This window comes from Ovis canadensis, chromosome 1, assembly GCF_042477335.2.
Source record: "Ovis canadensis isolate MfBH-ARS-UI-01 breed Bighorn chromosome 1, ARS-UI_OviCan_v2, whole genome shotgun sequence".
Taxonomy (NCBI): Eukaryota; Metazoa; Chordata; class Mammalia; order Artiodactyla; family Bovidae; genus Ovis; species Ovis canadensis.
In genome coordinates, this window is record NC_091245.1 from 62,950,419 (window position 1) to 62,972,706 (window position 22,288).

At 40.9% G+C, this 22,288-nt stretch overlaps 1 protein-coding gene and 1 non-coding gene across 3 annotated transcripts in view; both read left to right on the forward strand.

Moving 5' to 3' along the window:
- DNAI3 (dynein axonemal intermediate chain 3) overlaps positions 1–22,288 on the forward strand; it is a 93,307-nt gene that overhangs the window by 6,147 nt on the left and 64,872 nt on the right. For both annotated transcript variants that reach the window (XM_069571073.1, XM_069571146.1), the window contains exons 2-7: positions 1,797–1,875; positions 2,282–2,320; positions 13,197–13,378; positions 14,735–14,839; positions 17,198–17,347; positions 18,718–18,917. In XM_069571073.1, the coding sequence (XP_069427174.1) occupies positions 1,812–1,875; positions 2,282–2,320; positions 13,197–13,378; positions 14,735–14,839; positions 17,198–17,347; positions 18,718–18,917 (740 nt within the window). In that variant the 5' untranslated portion in view covers positions 1,797–1,811. The remainder of the gene's footprint in view (positions 1–1,796; positions 1,876–2,281; positions 2,321–13,196; positions 13,379–14,734; positions 14,840–17,197; positions 17,348–18,717; positions 18,918–22,288) is intronic.
- On the forward strand, positions 22,021–22,125 carry LOC138431666 (small nucleolar RNA U13). The gene has a single exon (XR_011253815.1). It is a non-coding gene; the product is annotated as a small nucleolar RNA U13 (small nucleolar RNA).

Sequence of the window (22,288 nt, forward strand, 5' to 3'; positions counted from 1 at the left end):
TCTCTTTCCCCACTAGAACACAAGCTCTATCAGGGCAGGGCTTTTGCCAATTTCTTCACAGCTATATTCCTAATACTTAGGAAAGCATCTGGCACATTATAGTCACTCAGTAAGTATTTGTGAAATAAACAGTGTGTGGGGGTGTGTGTGTGTGCACGTCAGGTGAGTTTGGGTGACCTTCACAAGGTTTCTGTGTATTTTAAGTCAAATATAGCTGGGATAGAATATAGAGACGGGTACATTGATAAGAATCTTCTGAGAAGAAGACTAGGTCCAAGATGTGAAATTGCACTAAGGCTGGGAAGTAGGATGGAGGAGGCTCAACAGGCTGAAACAGTGGGTCAGAGCCATCCATTGCACAATAATTAGCCTAAGGCCACTAAGCTGGTAGAAGGGTCTATTTTTAATCCCTGCTGGTCAAACTCCTGAAATCACATCTTACCCATCTAACAAGACGGATCAGAGCTGATCATTGAGATGACAGGGATTTAGTGTCATGGCAATGACCTTGGACATGTTATGTCCTGTCAAAATTGTTGAGTAATTCCACAGAAAACTTTTGGAGGTATTCTCTGAGAGTGCAAATAAAGACACAATGGTTACATGTACACATTCTAGGACAAAAGTACTACTTAAATTTGGTTGTTTTTCATTCTAAGTGGTGTCTGCACTTTGCAGCCCCATAGACTGCAGCACGCCAGGCTTCACCATCTCCCAGAGTTTGCTCAGTCTCACGTCCATTGAGTCAATGATGCCATCCAACAATCTCATCCTCTGTCTCCCCTTTCCCCTCCTGCCCTTAATCTTTCCCAGCATCAGAGTTTTTTCCAATGAGTTGGCTTTTCACATCAGGTGGCCAAAGTATTGGAGCTTCAGTTTTAACATCGGTCCTTCCAATGAATATTCAGGGTTGATTTCCTTTAGGATTAACTGGCTTTCTCTCCTTGCAGTTCAAGGGACTCTCAAGAGTCTTCATCAACACCACAATTGAAAAGTATCAATTCTTCAGTGCTCAGCCTTGTTTATGGTTCATCTCTTACATCCATACTTGACTACTAAAAAAATCATAGCTTTGACTATATGGATCTTGGTCGGCAAAGTGACATCTCTGCTTTTTCATATGCTGTCTAGGTTTATTTATATCATTCAAAAATCATGCATATATATACACATTGTGAGTCTGTGCCTTCCTATGGACTTTAGGCCTGTGTTTGTAGCTGGGACACTTGCCGGGCACAGGGGAGCACAGAGCAGCTTCCTGAAATGGAAACAGTAGCAGGAGGCAGGGGATCCAGTGTCCTCTTTTGTGCTTCCGTGGCAGGATCTGTGGCGGAAACCTTGACATGTCTCTTGCCAAAACTTCAGCTTCAGTTGAATGGCTCCCCTGGAATGGCAAGATCTCACTAGGAAGACTGTTGTTGCAATAAACTTTTGGTCACAAAACACCCATTTGTGAAGATACATGTTGATTTGCTGTTGTTTAGTTGCTAAGTCGTGTCCAGCTCTTGTGACCCCATGGACTGTGGCCCACCAGGATCCTCTGTCCTTGGAATCCTCCAAGCAAGAATACTGCAGTGGGTTGACATTTCTTTCTCCAGGGTATCTTCCCCACCCAGGGATTGAATCTGTGTCTCCTGCACTGGCAGGCAGATTCTTTCCTAGTGAACCACTAGGGAAACCCACATGATGATTTAGCCAAAGACAAAACTTAGGAGATATATTCTTATGTTTATTAGATGATAATACTTACTATTTGAAACTATAAATGATGCTAATGATATCCTCTCTTTATGCAGCTGAAAATCTGAGCCATGGCTCCAAAACCTCAAAAACGAAAGAAAACAAAACATGCCAAAACCAAAATGCCATTAACTGGTAGGACTGTTTTTTCATTTATGGGATTTTTATGGGTTTAGTATTTGTACATCTGTTAGCAGCCGAAACAATCATGGTTTTATCTCTCAAACAGTTTTTGCTGTCATAAAGTCAAATGCAAGTGGAATTCAAAATATGGGGATTTATTATTATTTTTATTCATATCATTATAATATCAACTAAATATCATGTAATAAATGAGATAAATGTTATAGCAAATATATCATTATGAGATTATTCGGTGAGAAAGACAATTAATTATTCAGTTTCTATTTGATTATTAATAAATAGCTTAAATCTTCATTGTTTATTTGCTTTTGTGTTTTATGTTTTAAGACTTGGTAGAAGACTAAGATACATATCTGATTCAAAAATGTAAATTTAACATCATTTTATTATATTCTAGTTAGTGAAGAAGCAGAACCCTTGAATATGGAGAGCATGGGTAAGTGGAAATACAATTCAGAATCCATGTCCCCAGTTCTGCAACATTTTAATATGCAACAAGCAAGGGAGAATACTATAAATTGAAATGATTGAAGAAAATGTGCATATACTAAAAGTACATCATGTTATTTAGAATATAAAATAAAATTTTTGAAGAAAGATTGAAAGAGTGGAAGAGAGAATTTCAAACTGAACAGTCTCTTAAAAATCTAACATCCTATGATTGTTGAGAGACCTTTTGAAACTATAGAGTGTGTTGTTTATTTTGTAACAATAAAGTTGTTGCTTTTTTATAAAAATGTTTTTCAAACTCTGGCTCACGGGCAACATATATCTGGACGTCATGTTAGGGTTCTGTTATTTCAAGGAAAGAAGCTGATTTTTAAGCAAATAGACTAGAACTTAAACAACCAAACTGATCATGTTCCTACTTTTAGAGGCTAAATGATCTTATTCTAACAACTTTTATTTTTGTCGTTGTTGTTGAAACTTTCTCTTCGAGTTTTCTTAGATCATGCAGTTCATGTTTAGAAACAGGGAAACACATATATTGTTGATTCACTAACATTGAACTCACAGCCAACAACACTGTAAGTCAGGCCTGGCATGTTTATCTAATAATGCACATGTTTTCTTATAAAGTACATCACAGCCTTCTTGCATGTAGGAACACTAGACAGCACTTTAGCTGTAAGCTCAGGGACCATTTTAAACAGGCAAATCATCAACACAAAGCATAAGAAATGTGACACCACATCAACGGTAGAAAGGACACTGGCTTGACAGCAAGTAGAAGATGGTAGAGCCTCCTTGGCCACATGTACATTGGGTAACTCACATTTTTTGCCGCCTTAAAGCATGTCCACTAGTGAACGTGAAAGTGCCACAACTATTGATCTTGGGTTACAAATGCATTTTAGAAAGTGAATTTGCAAGTACAAAATTTGTGAATGATGAGAAGGGAGCATATTTATTTATTTGTGCATTTATATCCTAATCACACACACACCCATGCTGACTCGCCCTTGTGTATGCTCGCTACCTCTCACCCTCTCTCTTCTCTCTCTCCCTCCTACACTTCTCTCCTCCCTCTCTCCCTTTCTTTCTCTCTCTCTGTTTCTTTCTTGCACACAGACAAGCTTCAGGAGAACAGAAACTCTTGTTTACCCCTGTACCCCAGTGCTCATCTTGATACAGAATAAACACTCAGTAAATATTTGCTGATTGAGTGAGTGAATGAATACATTGCTTTCCCTCTTCTTACTTTCTAGATAGACCAGCAGCACTCCCGCCCTGCTTCGTTCTATGTTCTATCTCTCACCCAGTTTTCTCCTAGGTAGCACTTGTCACCATTTGTCCTTGTTTCTGAGGGTATTTATAGGCTTAACATCTGTCTCCCCCTCTAGATTGTATACCCTACACTAGCACCATGTTTTTCGCATAGTAGGTGCTCAGTAAATATTTTCTGACTAAATAACGAGTAAGCAGATCCATGACTTAGTATGTATGCATGCACGTTTCTTTAAGGAAGAAAAAAGAAATTTCAGCACTTTGTAGTGAGAGTTGAGGGGTTTGATTTAGCATCCCTTTGTCCTACAACCTCTGTCTCTACTCTCTACTCCCAGACTCCCTTGCTGTGGGCTCCTGTAATTGCCAACTGTCACTCAAGGCTTGGGGCTGTCATGCTGCTTGAGAGTAGGATTCCGTCTCCTACCAAGGACAAAGGGATCAACAGACTAGCTAAAAAAAATGTCTCCTAAGGCTCTAACAGCCTTCCTTGGTGGCTCAGACAGTAAAGAATCTGCTTGCAATGCAGGAGACACAGGTTCAGTCCCTGGGTGGGGAAGAGGCCCTGAAGAAGGAAATGGCAAGCCACTCCAGTACTCTTGCCTGGAGAATCTCATGGACAGAGGAGCTTGGCAGGCTACAGTCCATGGGGTTGCAAGAGTTGGACACTACTTACCGACTAAATCACCACCACCAAGGCCCTAACAGTCAGTGTCTGGAGGTTTCTAGAGATGATGTGTGATTAACATTTATTGAGCTTTGTGTCAGGAATACTTCTCTAATTGCTTTAGCCCTAGGAAGTTAGCGTTACTGTGGCCATTAGAAGATGGAGGTGCTGTGACTCCCAAAAGTTAAATAATTTACCCAAATTATGGGTCACACTTTAATACAGGTTAGAACATCCATGGTATATTAATGGCTTATGGCCAATGTAACAAGTCACCACAAATTTATTATTGTACTGTATTATATTGAATCTGAAATTGCTTTCCCTGGGGTAAAATCAAATTGCTCATAGGGCTGGTTCTTCTGGAGTCTCTGAAGGGATAGTCTGTTTTCTTACCTTTACCACCTAAAGGCTCCCAGTGTTAATTGACTCTTGGCCCCTTCCTCTGTCTTCAAAACCAGCAGTGTACCATCTTCTAATCTTTCTCTGACTTTGACCTCTGCCTCCCTGTCACCTCTCCTCCTTGATATTGACCCTCCAGCCTTCCTCTTATAAGGACCCTTGTGATTTCACGTGACCCACCTCAGAAGCCCAATAACCTTCTCATCTCAAGATCCTGAACTTAATCACACCTGCAAGTCTCTTTTGTCATGTAAGGCAACCCGTTCACAGGTTTCGGGAATTAGGATATGGCTGTCTTTGGGGGAAGCATTATTCTGTTTACCACAAGAAATTAAGAGCACAGCTTTTGGAATTAGACAGATGTGGTTTGAGTCATAATTCTGCCACTTAAAGACTGTGTGGCCACAAATGACTTCACCTTTTTTGAGCTTCTTCCCCATCTGAAGAATGAGGTAGTGACACTCATCTCATGAGCATGAGGCAGAAGGGAAATTAGGGCGATTAGAAGGGAAATTAGACCACAGGGCGGTCACAGAGAAGGTTTGCATTAACTGTTGTTACTATAACGGTAGGGAAATAGATTAATAAATGAGAATGAAGAGTCCAAAAATGAACTCACATATATATGGTCAATTGATTTTCAACAAAAGGAGAAGAGACAGTCTTTTCAATAAACGATTTTGAAACAATTGGATATCTACAGGCAAAAAAGTGAACTTCAAACCATACTGCACATCACATACAAAAATTATCTCAAAATGGATCATAGACCTAAATGTAAAACCAGATATTATAAAACTTCTGGAAGAAAACATAGGAGAAAAATATTTGTGACCTTGGATTAGGCAAAAATTTCCTAGAAAAAAACACCCAAAACTGTAAATCCTAAGAAGTCTTTGCCTAACTGGTTTTCTGTTTTATGAAATTCTAGTCAGAATGAGCTAAAGAATGAGCTCTTGCTATGTGCAACAATATAAATGAATTTCAAAATAATCGTGCTAAGCAAAAGAAGGCAAACAAAAAGCATATAACATGCAGGTCCGTCTAGTCAAGGCTATGGTTTTTCCTGTGGTAATGTATGGATGTGAGAGTTGGACTGTGAAGAAGGCTGAGCACCGAAGAATTGATGCTTTTGAACTGTGGTGTTGGAGAAGACTCTTGAGAGTCCCTTGGACTGCAAGGAGATCCAACCCGTCCATTCTGAAGGAGATCAACCCTGGGATTTCTTTGGAGGGAATGATGCTGAAGCTGAAACTCCAGTACTTTGGCCACCTCATGAGAAGAGTTGACTCATTGGAAAAGACTCTGATGCTGGGAGGGATTGGGGGCAGGAGGAGAAAGGGGTGACCGAGGATGGGATGGCTGGATGGCATCATGGACTCGATGGACATGAGTCTGAGTGAACTCCAGGAGATGGTGATGGACAGGGAGGCCTGGCGTGCTGTGATTCATGGGGTTTCAAAGAGTCGGACACAACTGAGCGACTGAACTGAACTAAACTGATAAATAGTCCATAAAAAACAAACTACTGATCTATAGAAATGGAAAGCAGATCACTGATTGCCTGGGAATAAGGAGGGGTGCTGGGAGAAGGGGCAGAAAGAAATTTTTGTGTATTATGGTTGTGTTGTTTATCTTGATTGTGGTGATAGTTTCATGGGTCAATGCATTTATTAATCAATTTGTAGACTTTAAATATCTATGGCTTATTATTTATCGATTATATCTCACTAGCACTATTTTCAGAAGAGTAAATCAAAATGTTAAAAGAAAGATATGGATGAATGCATGGGACTTATGTACATACGGGTTCGGTATGCAGGATTGGCCTAATTGCCGTGTGGCCTGTGATTTGTACTGCACAGCCTGCATCCTTATGCACATAGGATTCCCAGCGAGTTAGTTGTGGAGAGCTTGAGTCTGTCTTGAGCCCCTGCTCTACCAAGCTACTAGGTGAATAACTGCACTCACCACATCCTGTGCAATGTACCTTTGTTACCTCCCTGACTGTGTGTGAAGAGGAGCAGGACCCTCTCCTGTGCTACTCCGTGTTCACACATTTGAGAGAAAGTACAGCATGCTAGATACAGTGCAGGGAATTTGGTTTGGAACCTAGGTCCCCTATATCTAATTCCTAGCCCCTGACCTTGGATACTTTACTTGTACTCTGAGGGCTTCAGTTTTCTCAGCTAAAAAATGCAGGCAGTTACAATAATGTCTTCAGAATGTTGTTATAAAGAGTAAATAAATTAATAATCTGTGTAATGTGCTTGGAACAGTGCCTGGCAGTAGGTGCTTCCCAGAAGCTTCTATACAACAGGCTGTTTTTCGCTGATGCTGTCATTCACTCACTGCAGTGGGCTGGTAAAATGCCCAGCAGGTCTTGCCCCCGTGGAAGCACTTCTGACCTCTACAAGCTTCAGGAGGCCCTGCATGCCTTCTGCTCTGCTCCAGCATCTTTCTCACCCTCCTGGACCAGCCAGTTGCCCACTCTGCTAGAGGCACGGCAGAGCCCAGAGCCCATCTCACCACAAATCACCAGAGCCTCATTGTTATGCACTTACAGTGCTGTCTTCAGTGCAGGTCTCAAAGCCTAAATAACAGCAATTCTTTCATTAAATTTAGCCAGAGATCCTTGGGGTGTCCAGAAGTGTCAGGCCTTGCTCTGTTTAGTTTGGCCATTGTTCAGATAGGGCGTGGAGGTACTAGACTATAGTAGTTCTGTGTGGTCTACTGGCTACTAGTTGCCTACAGTTACTACTGATTGTAGATCCCAGCCAGAAACAGGCTAGTAATACTACTACCTTCTAGATAAAGAAATGTAAGATCCTATATTAAAGTTGCCTTGAAAAAGACAAGTTAGTGACTTCCCTGGGGATCCAGTGGCTGACTCTGCTCTCCCACGCAGGGGAGCCCAGGTTCAACCCCTGGTCAGGGTACTAGATCCCATATGCTGCAATTAAGACCCAGGGCAGCCAAATATTTTTTTAATGCTCAGTTAGTGTGAAAGGATTATTTTTATGACAAAATCTCCCAGTAGGATTTGAAGTATATTTAGTGACAGTGGGTGACATAGAACATATCTTGGTCTCTGCCCTTCCAGTTTCTTGGGTGGTAGGAAGCTTTTCTGGCCTTTGTGAGCACCTCTGTTCATGAAAGACAGCCAGGTGGCTGTCCTTTCCAGCTCTAGCTCTGTGTGGGTCTCACGGTTCCACCTAGTGGTTTTCTAAGGCAAAACTGTAAGAACTCTTACTAGGCATTCAGTTCAGTACAGTTCAGTCACTCAGTTGTGTCCACCTCTTTGCGACCCCATGAACTGCAGCACGCCAGGCCTCCCTGTCCATCACCAACGTCCAGAGTCCACCCTAACCCACGTCCATTGAGTCGCTGATGCCATCCAACCATCTCATCCTCTGTCGTCCCCTTCTCCTGCCCTCAATCTTTCCCAACATCAGGGTCTTTTCAAATGAGTCAGCTCTTTGCATCAGTTGGCCAAAGTATTGGAGTTTCAGCTTCAACATCAGTCCTTCCAATGAACACCCAGGACTGATCTCCTTTAGGATGGACTGTGTTGGATCTCCTTGCAGTCCAAGGGACTCTCAAGAGTCTTCTCCAACACCACAGTTCAAAAACATCAATTCTTCGGCGCTCAGCTTTCTTTATGGTCCAACTCTCACATCCATTCATGACCACTGGAAAAACCATAGCCTTGACTAGATGGACCTTTGTTGGCAAACTAATGTCTCTGCTTTTGAATATGCTATCTAGGTTGGTCATAACTTTCCTTCCAAGGAGTAAGCGTCTTTGAATTTCATGGCTGCAATCACCATCTGCAGTGATTTTGGAGCCCCCCAAAATAAAGTCAGCCACTATTTCCACTGTTTCCCCTTCTATTTCCCATGAAGTGATGGGACCGGATGCCATGATCTTAGTTTTCTAAATGTTGAGCTTTAAGCCAACTTTTTCACTCTCCTCTTTCACTTTCATCAAGAGGCTCTTTAGTTCCTCTTCACTTTCTGCCATAAGGGTGGTGTCATCTGCATATCTGAGGTTATTGATATTTCTCCTGGAAATCTTGATTCCAGCTTGTGTTTCTTCCAGTCCAGCATTTCTCATGATGTACTCTGCATAGAAGTTAAATAAGCAGGGTGACAATATACAGCCTGACGTACTCCTTTTCTTATTTGGAGCCAGTCTGTTGTTCCATGTCCAGTTCTAACTGTTGCTTCCTGACCTGCATGCACGTTTCTCAAGAGGCAGGTCAGGTGGTCTGGTATTCCCATCTCTTTCAGAATTTTCCACAGTTTGTTGTGATCCACACAGTCAAAGGCTTTGGCATAGTCAATAAAGCAGAAATAGATGTTTTTCTGGAACTCTTGTGCTTTTTCCATGATCCAGAGGATGTTGGCAATTTGATCTCTGGTTCCTCTGCCTTTTCTAAAACCAGCTTGAACATCTGGAATTTCATGGTTCACGTATTGCTGAAGCCTAACTTGGAGAATTTTGAGCTTTACTTTACTAGCATGTGAGATGAGTGCAATTGTGCAGTAGTTGGAGCATTTTTTGGCATTGCCTTTCTTTGGGATTGGAATGAAAACTGACCTTTTCCAGTCCTGTGGCCCCTGCCGAGTTTTCCAAATTTGCTGACATATTGAGTGCAGCACATTCATAGCATCATCTTTCAGGATTTGAAATAGCTCAAATGGAATTCCATCACCTCCACTAGCTTTGTTCATAGTGATGCTTTCTAAGGCCCACTTGACTTCACATTCCAGGATGTCTGGCTCTAGGTGAGTGATCACACCATCATGGTTATCTTGGTTGTGAAGCTCTTTTTGGTACAATTCTTCTGTGTATTCTTGCCACCTCTTCTTAATATCTTCTGCTTCTATTGGGTCCATACCATTTCTGTCCTTTATTGAGCCCATCTTTGCACAAAGTGTTCCCTTGGTATCTCTAATTTTCTTGAAGAGATCTCTAGTCTTTCCTATTCTGTTGTCTTCCTCTATTTCTTTGCATTGGTCACTGAGGAAGGTTTTCTTATCTCTCCTTGCTATTCTTTGGAACTCTTCATTAAAATGGGTATATCTTTCCTTTTCCCCTTTGCTTTTCACTTCCCTCTTCACAGCTATTTGTAAAGTGAAAAGTGAAAATGAAGTTGCTCAGTCGTGTCTGACTCTTTGCGACCCATGGACTATAGGCCACCAAGCTCCTCTGTCCATGGGATTCTGCAGGCAAGAATACTGGAGTGGGGTGCCATTTCCTTCTCCAGGGGATCTTCCTGACCCAGGGATCGAACCCAGATCTCCCACATTGCAGGCAGACTCTTTAACCTCTGCACCACCAGGGAAGGCTTCCTCAAACAGCCATTTTGCTTCTTTGCATTTCTTCTTTGGGGATGGTCTTGATTTCTGTCTCCTGTACAATGTCATGAACCTCCGTCTATAGTTCATCAGGCGCTCTATCAGATCTAGTCCCTTAAATCTATTTCTCACTTCCACTGTATAGTGATAAGGGATTTGATTTAGGTCATACCTGAATGTTCTAGTGGTTTTCTCCACTTTCTTCAATTTCAGTCTGAATTTGGCAATAAGAAGTTCATAATCTGAGCCACAGTCAGCTCTCGGTCTTGTTTTTGCTGACTGTGTAGAGCTTCTACATCTTTGGCTGCAAAGAATATAATCAATCTGATTTTGCTGTCGAGCACCTGGTGATGTCCATGTGTAGGGTCTTCTCTTGTGTTGTTGGAAGAGGGTGTTTGCTATGACCAGTGCATTCTCTTGGCAGAACTCTATTAGCATTTGGCCTGCTTCGTTCTGTACCCCAAGGCCAAATTTGCCCGTTACTCCAGGTGTTTCTTGACTTCCTACTTTTGCATTCCAGTCCCCTATAATGGAAAGGACATCTTTTTGGGGTGTTAATTCTAGAAGGTCTTGTAGGTCTTCATAGAACTGTTTAACTTCAGCTTTTTCAGCATTACTGTTCAGGGCATAGACATGGATTACTATGATATTGAATGGTTTGCCTTGGAAATGAACAGAGATCATTCTGTCGTTTTTGAGATTGCATCCAAGTACTGCATTTCAGACTCTTTTGTTGACTATGATGGCTACTCCGTTTCTTCTAAGGGATTCCTGCCCGCAGTAGTAGATATAATGGTCATCTGAGTTAAATGTACTAGGCATTGGACACTGAAAATTATAGCTAGCAGTATGATTTTAAAGGATAACTTGCATGTGAATCAAGTCAACAGTTGTTTTTTGAGCACCTCCTGTATGCCAGGTGTTAAGATTAGTATTTTTCAGGAAATAAAAACTGGCAATTTGTTTCTAATTTGTCAACAACTTACATTCCAAATGTTTGCTTATTATGCCAACTGATTGTACTTTGCAATGTATTTCCATATATAATCAGTGTTGTGCCTATAGAAACTAAAAAACCCCAAATTACCTGAATAATTATATCATTGATCCACGAGGGCTAGAAGTCAGGGTTTCTGTGGGAAAATAAGCTTACAATTCCTACTTGAAAGGCCACTTGCTCTTCTCCCCTCGATGATGCTCTTGTTGAACAGTGGAGGGAGGGTGTCAGACACCCAGGTGTGGGGCCTGGAGAGGATGAGAGTGGGTTCTGGGACTCTGGGAGCTTGTAGTTAGGGGACAGAGTTCTGGGGGTAAACGCAGAACTGAGACTGGGGTGGTAGAAGCTAATGATGATAAAAAGAAAAAGAAAAGGAGAAGAAGGCTTGAGAGAGGAGATGGCAACAGGCAAAATGATACCTTGTTCCCTTCCATCCACTGTCCTAGGGCCTGCTGCTGCCCAGCACTGACCTGGGGTGGGGGCAAAAGGACAGGAAGAAGAGGAATGGAAGCCTCCAGAACCTCCCCTCCTCCTCTTCTGAGGGCAGTTCTGGGATTGGGGAAGCAGAGGAGGGAAAAGGAACTCCCTATCCCACCTTCCTCCTCACTGCCAGGTTTAGCAATACGACCTAATTGGAAAGTCAGTAGCTTTTAGATGTGAAGAACTGAATAACAAGTTTGACTGTGAAAAAGAGCCCTGAGGAGCAGAGGTACCTATTGAAGGGCCTACTAAGGGCAAACAGCACACAGGTAGGAATGTCAGTAGGGAGGAAGCATTGATGGGCAGGGAAGGGCGAAGAGGGGCAGGCAGGTCTTCAGACTGGAGGGGAAGGCAGAAAGTCAGGGCTTGTGCTGATCAGCTGGTGGGCAGGGCTGCAGGCTGTTGCAGGATTCTTTGCTGTACAGATAGAATTTTCTCTGTGAGGGCAAATGAAGTCACCTCGTGAGAGAGAGCAGCAGGTGAACAGTGAGGGAGGGGTGTTTTAGGAAGGCAATACAGGTTTAGGTTAGAGCCTAAAAGGGCGATAATACCTTCAAACCAAAATTTCACTTTTAAAACCTATCCTAAGAAAAGAATTTGAAATGTGATAAAACTTTATAAACTAGATATTTGTTTGTCAGTTCAGTTCAGTTCAGTCGCTCAGTCGTGTCCGACTCTGCGACCCCATGAATCGCAGCACGCCAGGCCTCCCTGTCCATCACCAACTCCCGGAGTTCACTCAGACTCACGTCCATCAAGTCGGTGATGCCATCCAGCCATCTCATCCTCTGTCGTCCCGTTCTTCTCCTGCCCCCAATCCCTCCCAGCATCAGAGTCTTTTCCAATGAGTCAACTCTCCGCATGAGGTGGCCAAAGAATTGTTTATAATCATTAAAAACAAATTAGAAAAATAAAAGTAATGCTTACCAACAACAGAGTGATTAAAAACTATGCTACAGAATTGCACTAGTTTGAAACGATGCATTAGAAAAATTATATAATGTTATAGTAAAATTCTACTGACATAATGGTAAATATGAAAGGCAGGATTTAGAATTTCATTTAAGATACTATTAATATGTATGGAGTGACTAGAATGAAACAAACAATTAATATAGGTTCTCTCTTGAGAGACAGTATTATGGGTAATTGTTATTTCTGCCTTTTTCTCTTTTTGACATTTCAAAAATTTTATTTCATTTTTGAGTATAGTTGATTTACAATGTTGTGTTAGTTTCTTCTGTACAAAGAAGTGATTCAGTTACACACATCCATATATCTATTGTTTTTCAGATTCTTTCCTATTAGGTTTTTACAGAACATTGAGTAATGTTCCCTGTGCTAATCAGTAGGTCCTTATTTATTATCTATTTTAAATATAATAGTGAGTATATGTCAGTCCCAAACTCCCAATTTCCCACTCTCCCCCACCACATTTCCCCTTTGGTTACCGTAAGTTTGTTTTCTAAGTCTGTGAGTCTGTTTCTGTTTTATAAATAAATTTATTTGCTGACATTTCTTATAATGGACAAACTTACTTTTAAAATATGAACAATGATTTTAAAGTCTTTTAAAATTTTAACCAAGACAATTATTTAAAGCAAACAACTGCATATTTCCTAGTGTTCATATTTTAAATGGTTGTATTTAATGTCTAAATTCACTTTGCCTTTCCCAGGTCATCCAGAAATTTATCCTTTAGTGTTAACTACCAAGACCCAGGAAATATTTAACTGCAGAGTAGAAGAAGATGTCACAGAAGAACAACCTTACAAACTTATCAAAAAAGAAGATATTTTTGCAGACTTTGCAAACAGAGCTGCAGTATCTGATTTCTACCCAGTCAAAAACATTGTTCAGGTAAGTATGTCACCCCTCTTTATTTTTCAGCCTTACCTCAAGAGGTTCCTGATACATAATCACAAAATTTGAAGAGATTCTTGAGCTCAAATCTGACTTTGATATCTTGTCCATGTCTCTTCGGGAATCCTTCTCAATGACCCTTTGTGAAAAACAAACTCCTATCAGTGACAGATTGTCTTATTCCACACCCATAAAAGCTCGTTCTTGCCCTGTTTTAACTAGAAAGGGAACCTACTCTATTTCCCCATACTGCTTTGATTGTAAACATTCATAATTTTAGTCCTAATTTGTCTGCAAACATGCTAAAGAGTGCAACACCAGATAAAAGGAATACTTCTTTTTTTCCTTGTTAGAAATAAAATTGCATGGTAAATTTCCCTGAACCCATTGTGCTTTTGATTTTTTCCCTTTCTTTCTTAAACTTTTTATTTTGTATTGGGTTATTAAAGTTGGCTTAAAGCTCAACATTCAGAAAACTAAGATCATGGCATCACTTCATGGGAAGTAGATGGGGAAACAGTGGAAACAGTGGCTGACTTTATTTTGGGGGGCTCCGAAATCACTGCAGATGGTGATTGCAGCCATGAAATTCAAAGATGCTTACTCCTTGGAAGGAAAGTTATGACCAACCTAGATAGTATATTCAAAAGCAGAGACATTACTTTGCCAACAAAGGTCAGTCTAGTCAAGGCTATGGTTTTTCCTGTGGTCATGTATGGATGTGAGAGTTGGACTGTGAAGAAGGCTGAGTGCCGAAGAATTGATGCTTTTGAACTGTGGTGTTGGAGAAGACTCTTGGGGGTCCCTTGGACTGCAAGGAGATCCAACCAGTCCATTCTGAAGGAGATCAACCCTGGGATTTCTTTGGAAGGAATGATGCTAAAGCTGAAACTCCAGTACTTTGGCCACCTCATGCGAAGAGTTGACTCATTGGAAAAGACTCTGATGCTGGGAGGGATTGGGGGCAGGAGGAGAAGGGGATGACAGAGGATGAGATGGCTGGATGGCATCACCGACTCAATGGACGTGAGTCTGAGTGAACTCCAGGAGATGGTGATGGACAGGGAGGCTTGGCGTGCTGTGATTCATGGGGTCGCAAAGAGTCGGACACGACTGAGCAACTGAACTGAAATGAACTGAACTGAACTGATAGCCAACTTTCCATCCATTGTGTTTCAAGAGCTTTTGTAAGTTAATAAAATAACTTTAAAATTTGGGGTTATTAACAATAGATTAGCATTATGGTTATCTTCTATGATTGATTGATTAAAGAAATATTAATTTTGTGTCAATATCTGAGTAAACTGAATGACTGCTGAACATTAACCTTCTCTTTTGATTATGTTTTTGTAGGAATATCCTGGAGATGAGCTTCTCCTTGTTTATGATAGAGACTTCAAGTATGGACTTAACTTTTATCTTATTGGAACTGAAGAGGGCAAGGAAAACTATTTAAATGTAAGCACACCCTAAGTCAGTGCAACCTGTTGATTGTCAGAAGGAAGCACTACCTCTGGGGGTGGGGAGCAGACATGTTCATGATTATTCTCGTTTGGCTCTGATTCTCTGGAACCTAGAGTAGGTGAGCAGTAAGTGTGCAGTGAGGTAGCTAAGACGTCTTCTTTGCCCTTCCCTTACCCAATGAGAGTGGAAACTGTGAATCTGCTCTCAGCCGTTCGTTGGCCTATATTCCTGGTTCTTGTCCTGCCATCTCCATGACTTCAGGTAAGTTACTGAGCCTCTCATCTGCAAAACGGTGGTACCAGTAGAGCTGTCATGAAGATTAAATAAGCCAAAACAGGAAAAGCCCTTTGTACAGTGCCTGACACAAAGCTGGGGCTTCATACATGTTTGCTATGATTATTCAAAAGCAAACGTTTTAAAAGACAACTTGGTCAGTGGGCAGTTGAAGGGAACGGGGTGTCAAAGATAAGCAAAAAATAAAAGAATGGTAGTTTCCAAGGAAAAGAAGTCAATTCACCTCTGGGGTGTTGCGTTCAAAGTGGTCATGAAAGGTAACAAGTTGCCTTCCGGTCTAGCATCCTCATGAGGAAGTGTATTCAAAGTGAGGGAGACAGAGGAGTTTGCATGGTTGCCCAGTAGCAAGAAAAATAAAAGAACGCCATAGAGTTTTAAAATACCTAAGACTTTTAAAATTTGATATATTTGTTAGTCAACATTTTCAATTTCATTTTTATGGTGGTTTTTCTCTGTGTTTTAGTTTTTATTATGGTGGAATATTTCCAGTGTATAGAAAGGTATACATGATAAAACAAATATCTATGCAGAATTAACAAATGTTAATACTGATATTTTATCATGTTTACTTTAAAGTCTTTTGAGACAAAATTAACAGATAACATTTCACTCCCTCTTACACATCCTTCTTAATTCAATTTTTCAAACATCTCTATAAGGAAGTATTGCTCTAAGGTTGTTGTCGTCTTTTGTCCATGGTTTGATACTGTCACCATGTATGTATGTTCTACAGATAATATATCTTATTGCTTAAAATTTACATAAAATTATACAACTTGTTTTGCAGCTTCTGTTTGTCACTGAATTGTAAAATTCTAGGATCTATTCATTTTGATACATTTAGACATCGTATACACACAGATTGAGTTTGTTCATTCCAACTGTTTTATGAGATTTTAGTTTCTGATTATTCCACAGTGTATCAACCCTCTCCCTACTAACATTCATTTAATTGCCCATTTTTTTCACTATTATGAATAAGGCAGCAATAAACATCTATAGGTCTATATCTGTATTTATAGCCATACCTGTATTTCTCTGCACCTCTTGCGGAAATCTTGGTTTAAAAAAACATTCACTCTTTATAATTTAGTGGATATCATGTTTATTCATACATGTAATCTTCTTATCAAAAAGCATTATTAAATCAGAGAAAATTAGTTTTGTATTTTATCAAGTTTTAGCATTCCATATTCTTCAATTCTTATCACACATCTTTTCCCTTTATTCTCCCATCTTTTTCTTTTTTCAGCTTCCTTTTTTTGTCCTTAAATTCTTTCTTTTTTGCCCTTTATTCTTCCCTTTTTTGCTTAGTTTCCTTTTCATAACCGAGCAGCATGAACCAACTAAGAAGAAAAACAAGAAGGGAGAGCTCAATGAATTTATATAAAAGTAAAGTTTGTTGCAAAATATATGTGCATAATTATAACCTAAATTTGGTTATATATATATGTATATTTTTTGCTGAACTTATCTCTTTAAAAAATTGAAGTATAGTTGATTTACAATGTGTTAGTTTCAGGTGTACAGCAAAGTGATTCAGACATATATATACACGCATACACACATATATATACATACATATACTTACGTATAGATTCTTTTTCAGATTCTTTTCCCTTATAGATTATAACAAAATTTTGAGCGTAGTTTCCTGTGCTATACAGTAGGTCTTGTTGGTTATCTATTTTATATATAGTAGTTTGTATATGGGGCTTCCCAGGTGGCGCTAGTGGTAAAGAATCCACCTGCCAATACAGGAGACACAGGAGACATGGGTTTGATCCCTGGGTTGGGAAGATCCCCTGGAGAAGCAAATGGCAACCCACTCCAGTATTCTTGCCTGGAAAATCCCATGGACAGAGGAGCCTGGTGGGCTACAGTCCAAAGGGTCGCAAAGAATTGGACACAACTGAGCGCGTTCACACACATTCACGCACATTAGTATGTACATGTTAACCCCAAACTTCTAACTGATTTCTCTTCCCTTTTCCTCTTTGGTAACTATAAGTTTGTCTTCTGGGAATACATTTTAGAATGCTATTTATTTTATTCCAGCCCCCAGAACTACCAGAAGAACAAGAAGAATACAAAGATCATATTCCTGAAGAAACATATATTTATAAGCCACCTATTTCTAAACCATGGATTTCTATGGGCAGTGAAAAAGAAATCGAAGAAGAGTCAGTTAAGGACTCTACAAAACAGGTCAGCAGCTTGAATATGGTCACCTGCCTAGAGCTGAGCAACACTTATTCCTGAGGAATCCATACGCTTTGCTATGTTTGCTGTGGGGTTAGGGTTTTTCTTTTCATAGAAGAATGGTCACTGTCTTAGGTGGGTGTTATGGGTTGAATAACAAGGGTTAGACCACCTTCGTGACTTCCCTGGTGGCTCAGATGGTAAAGTGTCTGTCTGCAATGTGGGAGACCTGGGTTTGATCCCTGGGTGGGGAAGTTCCCTGGAGAAGGAAATGGCAACCCACTCCACTGCTCTTGCCTGGAAAATCCCATGGACGGAGGAGCCTGTTGTCCATGGGGTTGCAAAGAGTCGGACACAACTGAGCGACTTCACTTCACGTTATGTGTTGAATTATATCTCCTCCCGAAAGATAAGTTCAAGTCCTACCCTCCAGTACTTCAGAAAGGAAAGAAGGGGAGTTTTATCCAATATGGCAGGGATCTTTATAAGAAGATGGTGTTGTGAAGACAGAGACACCCGGAGAACACCGTGGAAGGTGGGGGCAGAGGTTGGAGTGATGGATCTGCCCCAGGGAACACCTAGGATTGCTGGCCGAGACAGCAGAAGCAAGGAAAGAGGCAGGGAGCCCGTTCTCCCGCAGAGTCTTCAGAAGGAACCAACCCTCTAACAGCTCTTTTCCTTTTTTTTTTTTAAGTTGGGGTATAGTTGCTTTACCATATTGTGTCGGTTTCTGCTGTACAAGGAAAGGAATCAGCTATATATACACACATCCATCCTTATTACAGACTTCTAGCCTCCGCAAACAAGTGAGAATAAATTCCTGTTGCTTTAAGCCACCTAGTCTGTGGTCTGTGATTACGGCAGCCCTAGGAAACTAGGGCGTTCCCAGAGCAGCCCTTGTGAGGAGCAATTGTGTACAAGTGATTAAAGTGTCTCAGAAAAGAATGGGGGGAGCAGCAGGACAGAGACATGGCAGAAGCCTTGCAGGGGTGCACTCTTAGGCCAAAGTCTAGCAGAGGGAAGCTTCAGCCTGCACCCCTAGGGAACTCTGGAGTATAAGTTATACCTCAGAGTTGTCCCAAACAGAAGCAAAAGGGATGGGCTTGCCTGTGTCTCCTACTGTCTATCCCTGGTCAGGATATAAACTGCCAGTCACTTCCTGTTCCTTGTACCATCAGGCAAAGTGGCCTGGTAGCCCTAGAGCATCCTCCATGGAGGAGCAATAGGTGATGGCTTTGGGAACCGAGAGCGCAGGACCTGGAAAGGTGCACAGAAATTACATCCAAGAGGATGTGGGTAGAGCACCAGTGCTGTGGACCACAGATCTGTTCTTCTCCAGAGACTTTTGTCTCCTTTACTTCTCACCTGTGTTGCAGATCACATATATGATTTCTCGAAAACGAAGTGAATTTGGTGCCCCCATTAAGTTCAGTGACCAGAACGCTTCCAGTGTGAAAGATGCCTATATTGAATGTACAGCCTACCCAGATAAAAATTTCACCCTTAAGCAACTTGAGAGAGATGTTGGCATGCAAGTCGTCCCCCAAATCAAGGAAACAAGTACTCAGACAAGATGGTAAGTATGAAATGAATATATAGATATATTTTTTTTTCAAAAGCAACTATGGTAAAACCTAGCAGTTTCTGTGATTACTGTGAGAGAGCTTTATAATAGAAACTAATTGACAGTGATGCCTCATCTCCACAGAGTAATCCAGCTCAAGAAAAACTAATTATCACCGGTGCTTTTTAAAAATCTTACTAGGAAAATGAAATACAAGTATATATATGGCTGTGCAAAGGGGCTTCCCCAGTGACTCAGCGGTAAAGAATGGGCCTATAAAGCAGGAGATGCGAGTTCAATCCCTGGGTTAGGAAGATCCCCTGGAGTAGGGTATGGAAACCCACTCCCGTATTCTTGCCTGGAGAATTTCATGGACAGGGGACCCTGGCAGGCTACAGTTCATGGGCTCGCAAAAGAGTCAGACACGACTAAAGCAACTCAGCGCATACGCAGGCTTATTATTAGGATTAAAAAACTTTTATTTTGAAATGATTTTAGATCTATAGAAGATAAGCCACAAATGTTGGATATGATTTTGAGACCTAGAGAAAGAGAAAACTTCCCAGAATTTTTTTAATGACCTGAACAGTTCCAGAGGGTGGTATAAGCAGAGTTCGCAAAGGACTAGCCCAGGTTGGGTGGATGCAGTAGCAGAGGCAGAAGATAAGCAGATTCTCTGTGGCAGGCAGGAAGGCATTTTTCTTCAAGTTCTGAAGCAAAGAAGAGGAAAGATTAGAGCTATTGAATAAGTTGAGCCAGATTAATTTTTGAGAGCTTAGTATTGAAACTCCAACTAAAAATCTTAATTTATCTACTTAAAAAAATTGGAATATATAATGAAACTATATGTAACCTTATCCTGTATTTTCAAAGTCTCCTGTAAATGTGTTATCATACTTTTGTAAATTAAAAAATTTAAATTAAAAAAAAAAAAAAGATGAGCAAGGCAGTATGTATTGGAGCACAGAGGGAAAAAAGAGCCTGTAATTGAGGAGATTGGCCAGAGTCTATGCGTGTGTGTGTGTGTGTGTGTGTGTGTGTGTGTGTGTGAGTTGCTTAGGCATGTCTGACTCTTTGCGACCCTATGGACTGTAGCCTGCCAGGCAGCTCTGTCCATGGGACTCTCCAGGCAAGAATACTGAAGTGAATTGCCATGCCTTCCTCCAGGGGATCTTCCCGACCCAGGGATCAAGCCCATGTCTCCTGCACTGCAGGCAGATTCTTTACCACCGGGGAAGCCCAGATAAGAGTCTTCTGTAATTAAACCTGGTCACAGGTAAAATGACCAGTGTCTAAATAAAGTGGTGGCAGTAAACCAAGAGTGAAAAGGAGACATGTGTAAATACAAAATCCTAAAACTCCCATCATTAGAACCAACAAACAATTAGCTAATTTCTCTGCTTTTTTTTTTTCTTAACAACAAAACTCTTCACAGAAGTTTTCCACATTTTCTAATTCTACCTTTTCTTCTTCCATTCTAGTCTTAAGAGGGTCACCAAAGACCTGCAGTGGTCTGATTGCCTAATCCAGTTTTCAGATACCCTCTCTCCATTGCTCAGCAGTATTTAACATGGTTGGCTGTTTCTTCTTCTTGGCTTCTGAGCAATATTCAATGTGCTCTTTCTAAATCGCTGGCAGCTCCTTCTCAATCTCTTTTACTGGATCCTTGTCTTCCCAACTTCTAAACATTAAAGGACCCCTAAATCTAACTCCTTTTGATGTTTTTTCTAACTACACTTAATCCTTGGGTGAATCTTTTAAGTTAGAGCACATGTACATAGATACCAGGGGTCAGGACGAAACATGAGTCAGAAGCCAGGGAGAAACATGGACAGACAGGCCAGACCAAAAGAGATGAAGAGAAAGACAAGGATTGGTAGACAAGGACTGGTAGTCAAGTCTTGGCAGAGAATTAGGACATCAAGAATCATTAAACACTGACAAGTAAGGGGTAAGCCCGGAAGGAGAGTTGTGATTCATTAGTACAAAAGAAACTTGGATTTTGAGACAAATTTCTTAGTCAAGCCAACTAGAGATTTCTGTTTACTCAGCCATAAAAAGGAATGAAATTGGGTCATTTGTAGAGATGTGGATGGACCTAGAGTCTGTCATACAGAGTAAAGTAAGTCAGAAATAGAAAAACAAATACTGTACATTAACGGGTGTATGTGGAATCTAGAAAAATGGTACAGATGAACCTATTTCCAGGGCAGCACACATAGAAACGGACTTGTGGGCAGAGCAGTGGAAGGGAAGGAGGGGAGGAACTAGGGGATTAGGACTGACATAGAGACACTACCATGTGTGAAATAGAGAAATAGTGGGACCCTGCTATAAAGAACAGGAAGCTCATCTCGGGGCCCTGCGATGACCTAGATGGGTGGGATGTGGGTGGAGTGAGAGGAGGTCCAAAAGGGAGGGGATATATGTATACATACAGCTGATCCACTTCATTGTACAGAAGAAACTAATGCAACATTGTAAAACAAGAATACTCCAAAAAAATAAAAAGCATGAGTCAGCCAGGGTAGACTCAGGAGGGAGCTTATGACAGCAGGGACCCTAACCACAGGACTTTAGATTTAGTAGGTTCTCCGTGCACGTTGAGTGATTATGATGGACAGGTGTTTCTGTGTAGATGGAGAGAAAAAATGAGAAATAGCTGCAGATCTTGACCCACAGAGTGGAGGGAAGTTGGAGGAGTGAATCAAAAGGAATTCAAATAGTTCACATCCATGTAACTTAGGAGAATGCTGGTGCCATTTACTAAGATGAGAAATTAGGTGGAAAAGATGGGATATATGATTGTGATGGAAGAAGTAAAAAAAAAAGTCAGAGATGAGGCTCAAAGATTAATGACTATGAAAACAAACGTTTACAGTGTTCTTACGACATACCACGCATTTTTCTAAGTACTTTGCACACACAACTCAGTTAATTCTCACAACTGCCATCTGAGGTAGACACTATTTCCATTTTACAAATAAAGAAACTAAAGCAAAGAGGTTAAAAATGAAAGCACAATGTTTAGAACATAATTTAAATTTTAAGCAGTAATGAATAGATTTGCTGAGAAAACAACAAAACAAATCACATGTTAAAAAGTGAGAGTGCGATCCTTTTGTAGTTCATGAGCGTGATGATTGGGTGTTCACGCTGCTGCGTGACATGTGCCTCCCCACAAACCTTGTTAGGACACCGGCACATTACCCATCTGATGTGAAGGAAAAAAAAAAAAAGTGAGAGTGACTCAGTCATGTTGCTACTTTGATGAAACCACCAGGAGCCACATAATCCTACCCAGAGGGTCCTAGTGTGGATAGAAACCAAAAGGTAAAGCTAAGATCTGAACCCAAGTCTCTGGTTCCAACACCAACATTCTT